This window comes from Danaus plexippus (assembly GCF_018135715.1).
Source record: "Danaus plexippus chromosome 22 unlocalized genomic scaffold, MEX_DaPlex mxdp_27, whole genome shotgun sequence".
NCBI classification, from domain to species: Eukaryota; Metazoa; Arthropoda; class Insecta; order Lepidoptera; family Nymphalidae; genus Danaus; species Danaus plexippus.
In genome coordinates, this window is record NW_026869855.1 from 1539840 (window position 1) to 1558878 (window position 19039).

A 19039-nucleotide genomic window follows, 5' to 3' on the forward strand; every position below is an offset into this window, starting at 1 on the left:
ACATTACACAATAATTTCAGTTGGATGTCCGCAAATGTGGGGAGGATGGTTAAATAAACGTAATAGAGATAATTTGAATTTAAATCCATTTATTTGGTCCGACTTTGCTTCACTGTTAAAAACAGTATGATATTGATATAGATGTTGATCGAGCGTTTAAATACTTAATTTGAACAGATGTGAATGCGTTGTATAAACGCCGGTAATAGCCGTATAATAAAATTAATTTAATAGCATTTGTATATGAGGGACATTTATTTTATTATGTTAAGACTTTTCATTGAAATCATTTTAGCATCCGTCCTAAGTATGATAAGATATCTACTTAATAGTAATCTTTTTGCGTCCCCATCTTTCAGTGTGTTGGATTAATAGCGAGTCATGTTTATGGCACTTGAATCAAAAATAATGCAGTTTAAAAGCATTTGTTTCTTTTCTGTAATAGATTACTAACAGAATTCCAATAGCGATTTAATTTGGCCGTTCTATCACACATAGTCACATAACCCTCTTCACTACGAACCACAAGATGGGATGCAAATGGAATTATAATACTCATCTTTGCAAAATTTGTAGTAAAATTGATCATGCCTAAAGGCATAGCTAAGGAGTTACTATGAACATAATACCTATTCTTTGATATTTATACAATATATATACGTTATTGATTGATAAAGTGTACCTTAAAAAAATGGAAAATTATTTATTTTGTTATCTATGTACTTGGGAAAACTTCACTTCGCTTAATATTCAGTTGGATTTTTATCAAATTATTATATATTTATATTTCATTGTTCTTAATTTTTACGTTTTTAATGAAAGTTTTTTTTTATATAAAAATAAACATCCATGTAGATTTTGCGACAGAAATAGATATTTCAATGTAACATATTTTCGATCGTAAATAAAAAGCATTTCACGAAATAGTCCTCTGTGAAAGAATATTTGATGGAGCCCTGGAAAAGGTGAAGCTAGAGAATATTCGCCTTTAGAGTGTCGTAGTACATTTCCTTAGCAATATTTCTCACAGCTTTTGTTCCCAAACAGGATCTGAATGATTCTCGTAAAATACTTGTATTGCATCTACAAAAACAATGGACCTTTTGTATTCCTTAATTTTTTGTTCCGTATTAAAAAGGGGTTGAATATCATCTTTCATTATTTAAAAAAAAATCGTTATCTTTTAAAAAAAGAAACATGAATGAGTCTCTCCTTAACTTGACACGTTCCCGGACAGATTTAAATTAAATATTTTCGTTGTATTAAGGAGTTGTATTTTTTCCTTTTGGTCTTGAATTTTGTTGATAATAATCACTTATTGTTATTCGTGAATTAATCCGAACCCTAAATGTTGAGTTATTATGTCATTTTCATACTCGTAGTCCATAAAAACAAAACAGGACGTATGACACTATAACACAATGCTTTCGTCCGGAGACTAAAGTACGAAAAGAATATTTCAAGGAATTTGAAATATCTGCTTTCAGTTTTAGTTTATAAAAGAAATACTGAAGTATCTTAATCTTAATAAGGTATTTATTAATACAAATGTTATATTAATAATGAATTTCCAATGTATTTAGTTTTTATTTCATATAGCTAAAACAATTTAGTTAAAATGAATGATCTAATCTAATTAATGAGCGAAGTAATTAATAATAATCGAAAGTATTTATAATAAATTATATTTGAAATATGTTTTAAAGTATTAATATATATTTTAATGAATTAATTCATGTGTATTTATTTTAATTATTTATTGAGAAAAGTTCATATTGTTTGGTTGAGCACAATCAAACGCAAGTCTTATATAGACTTATTCGGCAATGTTCTTCCCATTAAAGAGAATTTCACATAATTTTATCTGATTTTCAAGACAGAGGTTAAGGTTAAGGTTAAGGTTTTCAAGACAGAGGTTAGGTTCTTAAACAACAAATAGAGAAAATATCTACATTATTCAACTTTATATTTCGTTTTTCAGTTTGGTATTCAATTCTGTTCTATTTAATTTAAGTAAAGTTATTAGATATGCAAGACGCTTTTTCCTTGAGCAGCCTTCGAATCTTGATACCAATGACCGACGCGTTAAGTTATTTTTATTTTAAACTAGAGATATACTTTGGTCATAATAAGGTGTATATTGCTACCAATTTTTTTAAAAGCGACCGTCCACAATATCCAGAAGTGTAGAGTGACTCATAAGAATGAGAAAATAAATTTAATTCACAGATTATTATTTATAGCTCTTCATAATAAATCTGTTTTATAACGCCCCCAATTTTATCGATTTATCTCTGACTATAATAAGTGCTAATTAACAGAAAAGAAATATTAATATCTCGGCCAGCTTCTCACGACAACCTATACATTTTTAAACTTTCTTCCGATTTCAATATTCTTTAATTTACAATCAACACCCACCTGCTGTTTTTAATAAGAATTGAACAGATCATACTCATTTCATCAATATTTTGTTTCTATTGTAACGAGAAAATTCTATTTTGAGAGGTTTTTTTAAATCAAAACATTTCGTTTTTTGCTCCTCAAACTATTATATATCCTTGTCAGATCTTCTTTCGGAAAATTTCATTAAAATCGCTTCTGTAATTTTACCGCGAGAGCATAAAAGACAGACAGGATCAGTTGCGCTTTCATAACATCATGAATACTTCGTATTGTGGCATCCCAGCCGGAAATAAACAAAATACATTTTAAACACACATATGCTTCAATTGTGGCGATAATTATCACATATAACGATACTTTATGGCCAATTTTCCATTGTAATTGTTTTTATTACAACGAGAATGTAAATATGATATCATCATCATCAGCTTATCGGAACCCACTGTTGAGCAAAGGTCTCTTCTCATAACGAGAAGGTTAGAGCATTAATCACCACGCTTGCTCAAGGCGGATTGGCGATTTCAATCTTATAATTTGTAATTATAAGACCAGGTTTCCTCACGATGTTTTCCTTCACCGTCTGTCAGTGATGTCTAAATATTCTTAGAAAGTACATATGACTCTATATATATCTTAATTGAATAAATCCCTTTGAAAGATTAGAATTAGCGTAAAAAATGACAAAGGAATCTAATAAAACAATCAAAATAATAGCAAAGTTTAAATAATACAATAATATTCTATGAACGTATAAGTGTTCGCATCCGGGCTTAAGAGAGTGCTTCGAATTGAACGTTAATAATTCAGGTGCATTGAGGCTTCGCCGCAGTAAACACTTGCTCTAGAACAAATGTTTGATGCTGGGTGATCAAGCCCACAGCCCTAGCTTTCAAATTGCTTTATTAACAGGATCTATACGAATTGGTATTCATTGAAAGCATTGTAGATCTTAAGACTCAAGAATATACTTATAGCAAATAGGAAAATTATTGTCATTTAATAATAAGCTATGACTAAAAATCGGAATATTTATTCTATTTATTTAAATCATACAAATAACTAACTGGTTTGAGCTGTTAAAATGGTAATAATTTTCCGTAACATATCACTGAACGGGGCCCTCAAAATGAGAGTACAAATATAAGAACGTCCGAACATATGTCATATCTATATATAACCCGCTATTGTTTATTAAGAAAAAAATACTAATCTGAGACATGCCTTTTTAAGATTTATAATTTCGAACTCTATATTTAAATATATTAACGTATTTTTAAACTAATCCGGTGCTAAAAAATTAATGTAAAAATATTTGCTACTAGCTATAACTGTAACTTTATCTTTGAAAGGTGCGATTTAAAGTCACATTAGATTATTGTGTTAAAATAGTAGAAAAAAATATTTATTTTGTAATGTGTTCATATCTTGAAAGATAATAAAATTATCGCCATATGCACTCTTTCTATTTCAGTTTAACGTACATATATTCCACGCCATATATATATATATATTAATTTTCTTCATTAAGTAACAATGTCATTGTTTTTTATCTTTAAAACTTTTAATACACATTATTTCTTAATGCACAATGTCACGAAGATCAGAATATCATGACTGCGTTTCCCAGAATATATTATACGGATGACACAAAAAGGATGAGGATAAGGGCGATTCCATACGAGGCGTGTTTATTATGTTATTGTCCATTATTAAATACACGAATATTTAGGTATTTTTAAATTAAGTTATATTTATTCCTGATAATTCAATTAATAGAAAAATATGTTTAATATTTATTTTATCTGCTTTATTTTGATTACTATTAAGAATCAAATCGAATGAATGTCTAAAATATTGAAAATTATAATCTGTAATATATGTCCGCCTTGAAAGCTTCGTGTGTAATACGCCTAAGCCTGAATAATTCATCCACATCTTCACATGCGCTTGATACAAGCAAGGCTACGTGGCAGAATGAGAAAGTCACAATTTCCATATTTATCTTAAGATCTCAAATTTTCACTATAAATTTTTAGTAGAGTAAAAATAATATCAAAATGAAAAGTATAACCAGCATAGAACAGCGTGCTTTCATCATCACCATCATCATCATCATCAGCTCATCGGAGCGCACTGTTGAGCAATGGCCTCTTTTCACATAGAGAAGGTTGGAGCATTAATCACCACGCTTGCTTAAGACGGGTTGACGATTTCAATCTTATAATTTGAAATTATTTCCTCACGATGTTTTCCTTCACCGTCCATCAATGGTGTCTAAATATTCTTAGAAAGTACACATGACACGAAAAGATCACATTTCGAACCCGCGCCCTCACGTTTGAGAAGCGGGCATTTAATCTCCAGGCCACCACGACTATACCAGCGTGCTTTACTTAAGTTTAAATATTGTAAATTTTAATGACCTTAAAATTAGTTTCATTCGATTTTTGAAAAATATTTTAATAAAGAAAAGCCTATATATAATGTGTTCATAATGTCCTAAAATCAGGTAAAACCCATGACAATCACTATACGAAATCATGACTGATGATCAGTTTTCAATAAATAAGTTAATATTTTTATCTTAAGAAGACATAAAAAAGATTCATTTATATAGGAAAATCGTCAGTGGAACGTAAGAAAAAAACATACATTTAGTTATTGTAAAGAAAAAAAAACATTTAGTTATTGTAAAGAAAAAAACATACATTTAGTTATTGTAAAGAAAAAAAAACATTTAGTTATTGTAAAGAAAAAAACATACATTTAGTTATTGTAAAGAAAAAAACATACATTTAGTTATTGTAAAGAAAAAAACATACATTTAGTTGTAAAGAAAAAAACATACATTTAGTTATTGTAAAGAAAAAAACATACATTTAGTTATTGTAAAGAAAAAAACATACATTTAGTTATTGTAAAGAAAAAAACATACATTTAGTTATTGTAAAGAAAAAAACATACATTTAGTTATTGTAAAGAAAAAAACATACATTTAGTTATTGTAAAGAAAAAAACATACATTTAGTTATTGTAAAGAAAAAAACATACATTTAGTTATTGTAAAGAAAAAAACATACATTTAGTTATTGTAAAGAAAAAAACATACATTTAGTTATTGTAAAGAAAAAAACATACATTTAGTTATTGTAAAGAAAAAAACATACATTTAGTTATTGTAAAGAAAAAAACATACATTTAGTTATTGTAATTCTCAAAGCAATAGCGGTGGCATCAATAAAGTGTTGTGTAATTTTGTTGTCATTTGAATGCAATTATTAATGGTGATTGCGCGAAACAGGAACCACAATGCAATTGCGGTTTTGTGTTAATGCTGAATCCTCTATGGGATGTTGCGCTTTGGCTATGAAATGTTGCAATTGACGAAAGCATTATATTTATAATGTTATGTACATACTTACATACTAAAGTAAAGAATGCGACGATGTAAAATAATGACAAATGTTTATATATATGGCGGAGTTACGCAAAAACTATGTTCACAAAACACTCATCTCCTCTGCCCGTGATCACGGTTGCTGCAAAGTAATCGAAACGTCGGGATTATGTAGTTTTTAAAATAATAAGATACTCGTAGTATAATCCGAAATATATTAGTTTCATTTAAATACATGTCTTCTCTTTTTCCAGATCCACAACCAAAGCACTATTCGGATCAAATCAGCGACATTCACTAAAACGTAAGTCACAAAAATTTTATTTACACCATTTTTATATCGTTCCCATTATTTAAAATTCATTTCAACTCAATGTTTTGTAAGAATAATATTAAATGACTTAAAAATATTTATTTATTAGCACAGTATTTAACAGTGACGTTAAAAATTCTAAAGACTATTTTAAACATAGAAAATCACACAAACAGACAAATTTTTAGACACTATTATTGTTTTAGTTATATTTAATAACAATATATATCAGGTTTTATGAATGCGTAAACATTCAAATAAAAATATAAAGAAGATAAGTAGATTTAAATCAAATTTACTCAAAAGAAATTATTCAATTAGTTCGTAGATAGAAACAATACTCGTAAATCGCAAAGGGTTAGCTTCGATATAACGTAACTCACATTCATTGAGGACAAAAGCATTCGGGTTCTACTTAAAGCTGAACTTTAGTTTGCTATGACCCACTAACTCTTACCCTCGACTTCACATACTCGGAAGTTGGAAATATTGTAAACAATATCAAATACATAGTAAATAAATCAACTGGCTCTTATATGACAATTATAATTTAGTTGATTAGGTAGTATATCAAACTGACTGTAGTATAGTTTTGAGTAACGAAAACTAAATAAGCAATAACCTGTAAAATACCTGTATTCCTAACATCTTACCTTGATATTTTTCTCTTCACTAATAAACATTGATAAATCCAAAATAAAGTGGATCTAACCCCTTTCAAGGTTCAATTACTATTGTCAAACTAAACAACGTGACTCTGTTTCTGTCACTTGAAGGTTTCTCATATATAATTCTTCTAAGCATTTATTAAAACAAATCCTTGAAACTTGAATAGTCTAAGATGTCAATGCAAACAAACTAACTATTACTTAACGAAAATATATACTATGACAACGTAAAATAAAAAAAAAACTCATTGCATTATAATTTTCGGATTTAATTCAGACTGACAACGTGTATTTTATAAACAACAATATGATGATAAATATTAGTACAAATACAAAGTTTATAAAAGCAATATATATATGACAATGAAATCTTTTATAAAGAGATCACTCAATGTAACCGTTGTCACCAACAGATAATTTATAGGCACCATTTATTTGCGATACTTCGCTCGTATGAAACCGACTTATCTCAGTTGACTTTGGATTTTTTTTATGAAATGGAGTCATTTTCTTTTGTCGAAGAAATAGGTCGTATACGAATACAGATTTCAGAAAATCGTATTGAATTATAAATCAATTCATTATTTATCGTTTCACAAACACATGTACAAATGACTAGAATATTTTTCATCGCATAACAACACCACAGATTCTATATTTTCTTCCACAGAGCAGATAACGCATTATCCTCATATCTCACCAAAAACCTAATAATTAAGTATTACCACAACAAATTATTTATTTAAGATAAACGACTACTTATTAAAATTAATGCTTTAAAAAGAATAGCATATTCCATCGCTAAAGAGATATAATTCTTAATACATTATATTAATTAATCATATAAATTAAATATATAATGTCTGCTTTCAATATAAATTATAATATTTTAAGTATACATATATTTACAATTGTATAAAGAATAAAAGTTCGTTATATAAAGCAACGGAAAATATTTGGACATATTGCGCCCTTTAACGTTAAGGCCACTCCATACAGGCAGCGTCACGGACAGATTGTTTATGTCTGTTATTTATTTGCGATTCTGGAAGGATAGTCTGAAACGTCTTATTTGAAGTTTATTGTATATTTCTATTTTATATACTTTTGCATAAGGTAAAAACTGTCTTTTGAAAATTATGTAGGTTTCTGTTATAAGGAAATCGTATCACTATACAAAGTTTTGCGTATTTTATTTAACATTTTAATCAATAAGACACGAATATTATTCATTTTGAAGGATTAGTTAAACCATTATATACCAATTATTTTAATATCACGAATCTATTAGACCGAAACGCTAACTTTGCTAATATAATTAGTTGTTCAGATCCTATCAGTAGTACGATTTGATTCTAGGATTGGAAATTAATCTGTTTAATACTTTAAAACTAATTAGAGAAATAATTTTCAATAATAAAACATAATAATCGAGATATTAAAAAAAAACGTGAACATTATATTTTAATTTTATTTTCTTTTGTCTTTAAATTTTATTGATATAATCTTTAAAACGGCTAAAATTTTTTTTATTTATTTTGTTATTTGTTTACGTTCGAAATTTATTAAAATATTATAAAAGAAGTTTGATCGACAAAATACAATTTATCTCATACTAGAAATCTCTCTAATAAATGAAAAAAGACGAGACGAAACTTCTTAACATTCCATGTATTCACTGTGCGGGTGCCAGGTTCATCTCGTTGCAAGGAGAGGAGCTTCTACAGTGCCTGGGACTTACGACCCAGGTGTAGCTTTAAGGGGCCCCTATCTAACGCGCGTTAAACGATCACTTCAACCGTCCAAGCTCTTCTCTCTACCTAAAAAAGTGCTTTGTAAATACGTATATAGCAATTAAATTTTAATAAAAAATTCTATGGTTGATTAAAACTTTTAGGGCCAACTATCAATAACATTTATGCAATAACTAGTAAGTGTTTTATCAAAATCTATAATAATTTGAATAAAAATTAAATAATGGAAGCTTTTATTAGTGTTACGAAAAATCAGAAAGATAATCTGTTCGTTACACGTAAAACTATATGCTTTAAATATGTCTAATGCTATTAAAATAATAAAAAAATATGAAAAAAATATGTCACATGTAATAAAATAGCAATATTAACAACTTATCATTTTTAAGCTTATTTCTTTTATCATTAATCTGAACACGATTTGTATTCTGATCAATTCATTAACTATAATATATTATTAAAGATGAGATTAATTAAAAACCTATTTATTTTAATTTAGCCGAAGTTTTATTTTTTGAAAAAAAAAAACGGTCAATTCAATGATTGTAATCCAAACATCGTCTCCCAGACGAAGAGCAAATTGCAATTCGACCCAGCATAATTATATTCCGGACAGATTCGTGTAACGGTTAATGAGCCAGTTAATAACATTGGACCTAACAGCTTTGGGATCAAATCAACTTGGATGGTAATTTCCATTTCGTAAATAGAGTGTCTGCTAGGCAGAGTTGTGCTTTTTGCACTGCATTTTGTTTTAAGAGAATATTAGTTGATGGCATTTTCAAAATATACAACTATTACATATACATACCCACACACGCACACATGCACAACTATAAGAATAGTATTTAATTAAGATTAATTTGAAGCTTCTTGTTTATTAACAAACAGCTTTACTATATCATATAATTATCATCGTCATCATATTGTTGAAATTATTGCTTTAATGAAAATATTTAAACATCACAGGATTCATTAACTTCAACCCTATGCATGTTCTCGATATAAAAAATATGATCTTCATATCTGATATAGAAGCCTTTTAAAAATATTCACATCATCTATACATATAATAAGACAGTAAAAATCGAATGTCTGTACATTAAATATTTATCCAAAAAACTGATAGGAGCTAATTAAAGAAGAATCATAGAAACCAAAAAAACAATTTTTGGAATTTTTGTCTGTCTGTCTGTCTGTCTGTCTGGTACGTTATAACTTCAAAACTACTCAACGGAATTGAACGCGGTTTTCACAGTTGGTTTACATATATTTAGGAGCATTGTCAAAATTTGTTTCGTCAAAATCGGTTAAGGGAAAAAGAAGTTATGGTCAATTGAAAATTTATTTCAAGCACTGCTTCAATACTTTTAAACACTACAACTTAATATTGATTAGTTATATATTTTATATTAGTTAATAGTTAATTAGTTATATTAGTTACAAAAAAAATATGTTCTAATATATGTTAATCTTAAAATTAAAACTTATGAGAGGTAACAAAAATAACAAATAACGCAGTGCCCGCGGGCGCGCTTGAACACTGTGCTCGATAGATGGCGTTGATAAAATACGTCATCAACGTAGATCGCCGTGTTAAGATTCTCCGTGTTGTTGTGTAATGACTACCATGCGGTTCGAAAATTCATAGTCTTTTGTTGGTTGTTGTTGTCTATCATTTGTAATCATCTCTTTTCTGTATATCATTATTATAAGTTTGATATATTTATGATTATGCGAAAAGTAACTAACACGCGGGCGGAGCCGCGGGCAACAGCTAGTGTAAGAATAAAAATGTGAATAATTTTCGTACATCTTTTTAATACGAAACGTATTTTTGTTCAGATTTAGACAAAAGAAGACGATTACGTCGAGCTCTCACAGATAATAGGCTGGTTATAACCCAACATTTTACTGAGCGAACCGTAACTCCAGGTGGTGATGTAAGTAATTTTATCATTTTATGTCCTCGATAAAACTTAAACTTAATCGTAAACGTTAAAAATATAATAATATTTATTTACATTTTCCCACCTCAAAATCACAACATCAGCAGCAAATTGCTAGACAAAGGAAAATTCCTAGCTTGTTGCATGTTACTGGCGCGAGCCATATTTGCTCTTTCATATTTTATTTATTGGAAAATAATTTTATCGTATGTAAACTTTTTTTGGTAATTTTTATTGAATATCCAATTACTGTTTGACTTATTAATCCATTATTTTCAGATAAGTATGCAATGTGCTGCCACTGGAGATAGACCTCCACAGTTTGTTTGGGAGCGAGATGGAGTTGCTGTATCAAGCAACACAGATCCTAGGTGTTACATATTTCTAAGCTATTTCTTTTATCTCATAGTTTTTGCCGTCTGTTCTGTCGCCCTAAATTTTGTTTTATTTACAATACGGTTGTTTCGTATGAATATTATTTAAAACTTTTAAGAATATATGTTTTGCCAATGCTAAATACGCCGATTATTTTTCTTATATTAGACGAGAAATAATCAAATATTTAAATTTATATTCCCGTGTTTAAGCCGATTAATACATGAATAATTTTCATAAAAATATTATAGAGTTTTTAAATGTTTCAAAGAAATTTATCTCCAAAATTGAAACCAATTAGCTAGATAAGATCGAGCCAATCACACAGGGACCGCATGACATGCCGTTTCCAAATGCAATTCCACGTCAGTGCTATCGTGTAAAGCCATTCCGAGTTTATATCCAGCATAAACTTTATACTTCTTTAAAGCAGCAAAATAAAACTCTATTTATTTCGTAGTAAAATATAGGTATACAATAACTTAATACTACATTAAGAATGATAACGAAACTTTTTGACATACAAACAGGTATGCGTTGGGACAAATTATGACGGCAGATAACTCTGTAATAGCCCAACTCAATATAACCAGAGTCCGAGTGGAAGATGGCGGATTGTACGCTTGTATAGCGAAGGAAGGTGAACATTCAGCCAGCAGTGAAAACAGACTGGACGTTTATGGTGAATATAATATCTCCTTTGCTATACAAATATATAATAATTTAAACAGAATATTATGCTTGAATTATTATTGCTTATAAGCAAACTGTTCGCCAATTAGTTGTATTGTGTTCAGGTCCACCTTACATTCGGTCACTACCACCAATTAAGGCCCAAAGCGGTGAATCAATAAATCTTAGATGTCCATTCTATGGATATCCCATAAGGTAACAAAAATTTTAAAGAAGATGTGGTGTTACTTAGAGTGTAAATGAAACTAATATTTTTCGGATTACTTCGAGTATTTTATTGTTTTTAAAAACTACATACTCCCGACGTTACTTTACTTTGCAGCAACCGTGATTACTGAAAATATTAGTTTCATTTAAATGAATACTCGCGAAAGTCTTAGATCTTATTATCACTTATATATTTATGCCGCATATTCTTTGGCAATTAATTTCTAACTGTGTATATGACGCCGTTCAGCGTTTAAAATGAGTCATTTAAAAACAAGATACATTTTATACTATTGTTTCTTTCAAACTAAACCAAAATGTATCAACAAATTTTATTTCCTTGAACTTTTATTTAACAAAATAATACTGATTATAGCAAAATCGATTGGGAACACAAAGGCAAAACGGTTAACCTAAACAGTCTTTTTCAATCACGTTACAAAAGAACACAAAATCACCAAAAAAGAAAATCAAGAAGAAGCATTGTCAATATACACGGAGTATTGACGATTCCTGAAGTAAATAAAGAAGATAATGGAGCTGTTTATACTTGTATAGTGACATCGCCGTCTGGTGAAATGGCTAGACGATCGTTTGAAATACAAGTTATAGAGGCACCCATTTTGGAGGATTTACTTCTTGGTAATAACCTACAGGAAGGACAAATAGTAAATATTTATTGCAACGTACGAAGCGGTGATTTACCAATACATTTCGAATGGTTAAAAGACGGAAAAAGAATTTCAAGCAATTTGAAGGTACATTAGCAAATTCTGCACTTTATAATAATTGTTCCAAGAGATTTATTTTATTATCAATTATCGTGGATTATAGATTTATTTAAAAAACTTTTTATATGGATTACATCATATTCCTATCAACATTTTTGATCTGAATGTTTGTAACGGTTTAAAATATTAACATTGAAATAAATGTACGCGTCAACTCAAAGGGGCATTAAAACTGAATTAATTGCAATACATATGAATGCTATTGAACTAATGGAATGAATATTTGTTTTAAAGTGTATTAAGCGCTGTTTACATCCAATTACTCATATAGAGTTCACTCAATTACTTGATGGTAAATGAAAATAAAATTCAACTAAGTTATATTCAGGTAATCGAAAGAAGTTCGGAATTATTCAGTGCACTGGTTATCAAGAAAGTTGCGTTGGAACATTGTGGTACATACACTTGCGTAGCGTCGAACCACGTAGCCAAGGTCAATAAGTCCACGGAATTATATATCAAAGGTAAATTTACAATATTTTGCTTTATTTATTACTGCTTCCCGAAACACCAAATCAGTCACTATGCCGATTGATTCGAAAATTATTACGTGTTAGAATATACACAGAGAGTTTAAGACAATACAAAAATTATTTTAAAATTATGATTTTTGTAACTGGTGTTCCTTGCTTCAGTTGCACCGAAATGGCTAGAAGAACCTTCAAATTCGTCTCTTTTGCTCGGAAGAAAAGGCATTGTATCTTGCAGCGCGAGCGGCTATCCACAGCCACAAGTACATTGGATGAAAAAAGATGGTATAAAACAGCTTTAACTTTTGATCTTAGTATATTAAAGTGACTGAAAATACATATTTCATATCTTCTGCCAGCTCTTCTTGGTACTTGGCAACCTGTCCTTGAACTAGCTGGAGGAGGGATCCTAAGTCTTCCCAACGGAAGTCTTGTCATTGAAGAAGTTTCCTTGACAGACGAGGGCTTGTATTCATGTAATGTGGAAAATGGTGTTGGAACACCACTGAGCAAAACTGTCTGGATGACAGTGAATAGTATGTATTTTTTTTAACACAATTATCACTTTTTTCCTTACCTCAACCTCGACTTTATTAATGTAAATAAAAATTACATCATTTTATAAATATTTTAGAACCAGTGCACTTTGACACGTCATCAGCTAATGTAACATCACGACTGGGCCACGCCGTCTCTTTGGAATGTCGCGCGCTTGGTGATGACCCTATCAGAATCACATGGAACCATAATGGAAACAATATAGACTTTCAGAGTCACAGGTATAGCGTAATGTTTAAATTTTTGTCATCAGCTTTTATCCAAAACAGAAATGACAAAGACAAAATTAATGCAATAATCTATAATTCAAAAATGTTTCACATAAGTATGTATAAAATGAAAATCCAATACAAAATATTTTTTGTTCAACGAATCTTTTGGGAACTCTATTTAACTTTAATAAACAAAAAGTTGTAAAGATGGTAGGTAATATAAAATCTTATCATCAAAGCAAATAAAAAAGCCTTTAAAAAACACGTGTTAATAAGGAGTATAACACTTATTAATCTTCAAAGAAATCGAATCAAGTTATAAAGTTAAATTAAATGTCCACAGAGCAAAGCACTCAGAGACAAAAACCTCGCTTGGTGTTACCAGCACCATAAACATACAGTATTCAGAAACAGCTGACGCTGGCTTCTATCAATGTCGAGCGAGCAATCCGTATGGATCGGCTAGCTTCAACACATTCCTTACCATATTAGGTAAGTTGAGTTATTTAACAAACATCGCAATTATTTTCTTTTGGAAGTTAAAAATATATTAACAAATTTGAGAACAGATGAGATTGACATTAAATTCTGTCACGAATCCAGTAAAACTAAGGACTATGTACTTATATTGCTGGCGATCCGCCCTGGGATCTGGTGGCGTCGGTTCTCGCCGAGGTGTTCTCTTACGTCTCGGGTAGGAGGGCTCTCGGAGAGAACCCTTCGTCAGAGGAGATCCGGGCGGTTCGCCGGCAGGGGGAGTCGCGCCTTATGCGGGAGTGGGGGGAGGACCTGGCGGGCCAGCCGTACGGTAAACGTACAACGGCTGCGCTCCGTCCGGTCCTAGAGCGTTGGATGAGGCGGAAACGCAAACCCCTTACTTTCCGTCTGACGCAGGTTTTCACCGGGCACGGCTGCTTCGGTGACTACTTGTGTCGGGTGGCCAGGAGAGAGCCGGGAGGAGGCTGCCATGAGTGCGGCGCTGCGGTGGACTCAGCCCAGCACACCCTCGAGGTGTGCCCGAGATGGGCTGCGCAGCGCCAAGACCTTGTGGCGGCGCTCGGCGGAGTGGGCTTGTCGCTTTCGAGTGTCGCGGAGAAGATGCTTGAGAGTGACAGGTCCTGGATGGCGGTGTCCTCCTTCTGTGAGACGGTCATGTCCACGAAGGAGGCATCTGAGCGGGAACGGGAGGTTGCGGCTGATGCACCCTCCCTCCGCAGACGACGGACGGGGGCGCGCCGGGGGCGATATCAACGCCTCCTCCAATAGCGCCCCTGCGCCCCGGGCTGGGGTCGGGCTGGTAACCCGGCTCCGGTGAAAGCCCGGCGTCGACGGGGCGGTCCTAATTGCCGGGATCACCCCCTTTCTCCGAGGGAGTAAGTCCGGTCTTTGCCAGGACCGGCCAGTCGCTGGTGTGCCCTGTCGCTGACAGATCCGGGGTGCACCAACATAGCGGCCGATGGCTTTCGCAGTGGTTTTAGTGAGTAGGGACCTGCCCAGGTCGAGTCTCACACATCCTCTCCGGCCCCACCAAGGCCGGTGAGACGGCTCGTAAAAAGAGTTTCCCTGCGTCATCAAAAAAAAAAAAAAAAAAAAAGGACTATGTACTTATATTTAAAAAAAAAAAGTAAAATTGTATTATTCAATAAAAGAAAAATTAAATAGCAATTAACAAAACTTTAGCCTACCCGAAAATTTAGAAATAATTTTCTCTTCATCTTGACATAAAAAAAAAAAACTAATCTCATCTATTTAAGATGATTTTTAGTTGTACTTGTTCACAAGTTAGATGCGAAAAAATAATATAACAATAAAAACGTATGCATTAATTTACTTCTCAGACACATTTGGTAAAATATATTTATATCCTCAGAACCCCCCACCTCTCCCTCCGAACTCAGGGTAGAGACAGTTCGATCTCGTACAGCATCAGTGTCATGGCGGGACGGGGCGCACGCTGAGTATTACACATTGCAACACACGCCTGCTCATTACGCTGATGACTGGGAATACGCCGTTAGTCTTAATATTACAAGGTAGGTACAATACTAATATGACAGCCTCTCTACAACCTACTAAAAGACTTGGGCCTATCCATAACTAACATCAGTTCATTCTTGGTACGTGCGTCGAAAGCAGCCCTAGTTGGTTCGTTTCAAATTTGGTTAGGGAAAGAGAGGAGCTTGGACGGTGGTGGTGAGCGTGTAATGCGCGTTAGATAGGAACCCCTTAAACCTACACTTGGGTCGCAAGTCCCAGGCACAGTTGAAGCTCCTCTCCCTGCAACGAGATGGACCCGCCACCCACACGGTAAATCCATGGAATGCTGAGATGTTTCGCCTCTCCAATAAAAAAGAGTATAGAATTTAAACCTGGATATGATCGTCCAAACGTAAATACTCGAATTTTAAGTATGTAGTTGTATTGTTTTTTTATTTATTTATAATATAATCAGCTCAGTAGTCCTCTTTTTTTTTAATGAAATAACTTATTGTTTTTAAATAGGTTCGATTTATTAAAATACAAAAACTTAAAGCACAAAAACTTAACTTTTGAGGGCTTTTGACCAAATTATAATTATTAAATGAAATTGAGGGAATAACAATGTTATAAATTTTTGACTTTTAATACTATAAAATTATATATATATTATGTTATATGATATGTATTTTTTGAAAAATATACAAGGAAAGGCAACGACATTCGTCAAACGATAGAGCTACAAAACATCAGACCAGCGACGGCTTACGCGGTGCGAGTAGCGACTGGTAACGAAGTGGGTGTCAGTCGTTTCACAACGCCTGTACATTTTACAACACACGAGGAAGGTAGATATCCTTATACTTTGAAATTAAATACCACTTATTGAAATTGCTTAAATTGAAATTTAAAAAAAACTGAACTTTTATACAATCTACCAATTACACTTTTACATCTTAACATTCAAAACTTCTGATCTTCATAAAAAATAAAATAAATTTGTTCGTCTCGGAACGCTCGACATAAATGATAACTTAAACTATTAAAATAGAAATTGTGTAATATAAAAAGTTTAGGTTAAACTGATAATCCGTTTATAAATAAATAGAATATTAGTCAAAACTTTTGCTCTCCGCATGTAATATTGATAAGTGATATCGTATAGGTACGTGGAAGAAAGGGAAAACAGGCTCAGTGATGCCGTTACGTTACGGAACCGTTTACTCTCCGTCTCCGTAACGGCTCCGTAACGTAACGGTGTCACTGAGCCTGTTTTCGCTCCTATAAGAAGTTATCACTTCAAAAAGTATGTTAATTTAAATTGAAGACAAGAATTGCCCTTAAGAACCCATTTACAACAAAATCTCAAATGACATGAATTCAATCAGACATCAAGATTGTAAAATTTATTGACACAAGCGGGTTGTGTACTTAAAACCTTCGGAATATCTCGTTACGGTTATTTTAATTACATTTAATATGCACTTAAGACAACATTCTTTTGATGTTAAAAGTAACTGTGATTTTGACTCGATTACAGCTCCATCTTCAACACCAATTAATATACAAATTGAACAAACTGAAAATCCTGGCGAACTGTTTGTCTCCTGGCTGCCTCCACCCAAAGACACTCACAACGGCATCATAACAGGATACCACGTGAAGGCTGTTCCACAACAAGGTTCCCCTAGTGAGTCTTCCTAAGAACTCATCAACTTTATTGTGCAATTTTTCTTGCAAATACCTATTCAATAAAAATTATATATTTTATTAGTTTTAGCAGATACTGATACAAGGACTTTGAAAGTTTCAAAGTTATCCGGAAAACAAGAGACTGTCATCAGTGGTCTACTCAAAAATACCAGGTAGTTTGAAACTTTTCATAATTAATAATTTTATACTAATTGGTTCTTCCAACTGGTGATTAGGGAACTTTAATTTTTAAAGCTAGGGGAGTGCATTTTAGAGAAGAACAACTCGAAGACAAAAAACTGTTAAATATCTGATATATTTAAGAATGAAAACGATCACTACCTTAATGTTTTATTTTTCAGATACGCTGTCTCCATATCAGCTTTCAACAGTGCCGGATCAGGTCCATTTTCGATTCCAGTATTTCAAGATACTATGGAAGGAGGTAAAATCAAGAATCTTTAACTTGCATCAAATTTATTCCTCAATAAATACCATTTTGTTACATGCAGCATATCTGTTTCATCAAAACATTATCCTCTCAAAGTTTATTCAACTATTTATTACTTATTTAAACATTAAATCAATTTAAGGGATATTAAATTAAATATTTAGGTATATTAATATGTTTTATTACAAAAGTAACACTGTGCTAGCTCCCGAAATCGCTCCATCATCAGTTGAGTGTACGGCCGTATCATCATCGTCACTGCGCGTCGGCTGGCAGCCCATAGCAATACACGAACAGGGAAGTTCTTTGATCGGTTACTCCATTCTGTATGGAACTGAAGGTAATCCCAATTAGAATCGGACTTACAGCAAACAATAAGACAATTCGATGGAAGTTTTATACCATTAAATTAGTATGAACAAACTATGTAATTATTTGTTAAAATTAATTATATATCCTTAATATTCCTTTTGAATTAAATTATTAAATTATTATTCATATTTATCTTTTTCCAGAAAGCTCTTGGCAGAACCAAACTTCTCTCCACACTGAAATTTATCTTCAAGGTCTTTCTAAATACAGCAACTACACGATAAAAGTTGCAGGTTTTTCCAACTACGGTGCCGGGCCGTTCTCGTTCCCAATAGTTTGCACTACGTTACAGGATGGTAAGACAATAATGATTTATTTGTTTTAGGTGATTTACTATAAAACAGTGATAATTTTTAAAATGATGTAGGTTTTGTTCATGGAATCAAACCAACATGAAATAACTAAAAATGTAAATTTTACAGATAACTACTATTTGTTTGTTGGTTTAAGAAAGCTTTGGCGGATGCCAAATAACGAAACTCACTGACAGACACTTTCGAAACTTCGAGAATATTTATTCGAAAAACTTACTTTAATTATAAATGGATACACAAGAAAATCATAATTATCATAACCCGAAATTCTATCCATTCTTCTTCCTACAAATATTATAAAATCGAAAATTGCATGTCCATGCGCGTGTAACTTAATCGGCCATCAATTATCCAATTAATTTGAATATAATTATAATTTCATAAACATTAACTACTCTTCACCTATAAAGGTCCCCATAAAATGTAGACGTTCTTTTAAA

The 19039-nt window shown here is 31.9% G+C and overlaps 1 protein-coding gene across 1 annotated transcript in view; it reads left to right on the forward strand.

Annotated features, from left to right (window-relative positions):
• Positions 1-19039, forward strand: part of LOC116773522 (cell adhesion molecule Dscam2-like) — an 84701-nt gene that overhangs the window by 57642 nt on the left and 8020 nt on the right. The window contains exons 4-21 of the mRNA XM_061528675.1: positions 6058-6107; positions 10384-10481; positions 10767-10858; positions 11393-11544; positions 11660-11750; positions 12139-12520; positions 12882-13017; positions 13189-13308; positions 13383-13559; positions 13658-13802; positions 14137-14285; positions 15664-15826; positions 16479-16618; positions 17311-17460; positions 17545-17635; positions 17825-17907; positions 18119-18253; positions 18429-18581. Of these exons, the coding sequence (XP_061384659.1) occupies positions 6058-6107; positions 10384-10481; positions 10767-10858; positions 11393-11544; positions 11660-11750; positions 12139-12520; positions 12882-13017; positions 13189-13308; positions 13383-13559; positions 13658-13802; positions 14137-14285; positions 15664-15826; positions 16479-16618; positions 17311-17460; positions 17545-17635; positions 17825-17907; positions 18119-18253; positions 18429-18581 (2507 nt within the window). The remainder of the gene's footprint in view (positions 1-6057; positions 6108-10383; positions 10482-10766; positions 10859-11392; positions 11545-11659; positions 11751-12138; positions 12521-12881; positions 13018-13188; positions 13309-13382; positions 13560-13657; positions 13803-14136; positions 14286-15663; positions 15827-16478; positions 16619-17310; positions 17461-17544; positions 17636-17824; positions 17908-18118; positions 18254-18428; positions 18582-19039) is intronic.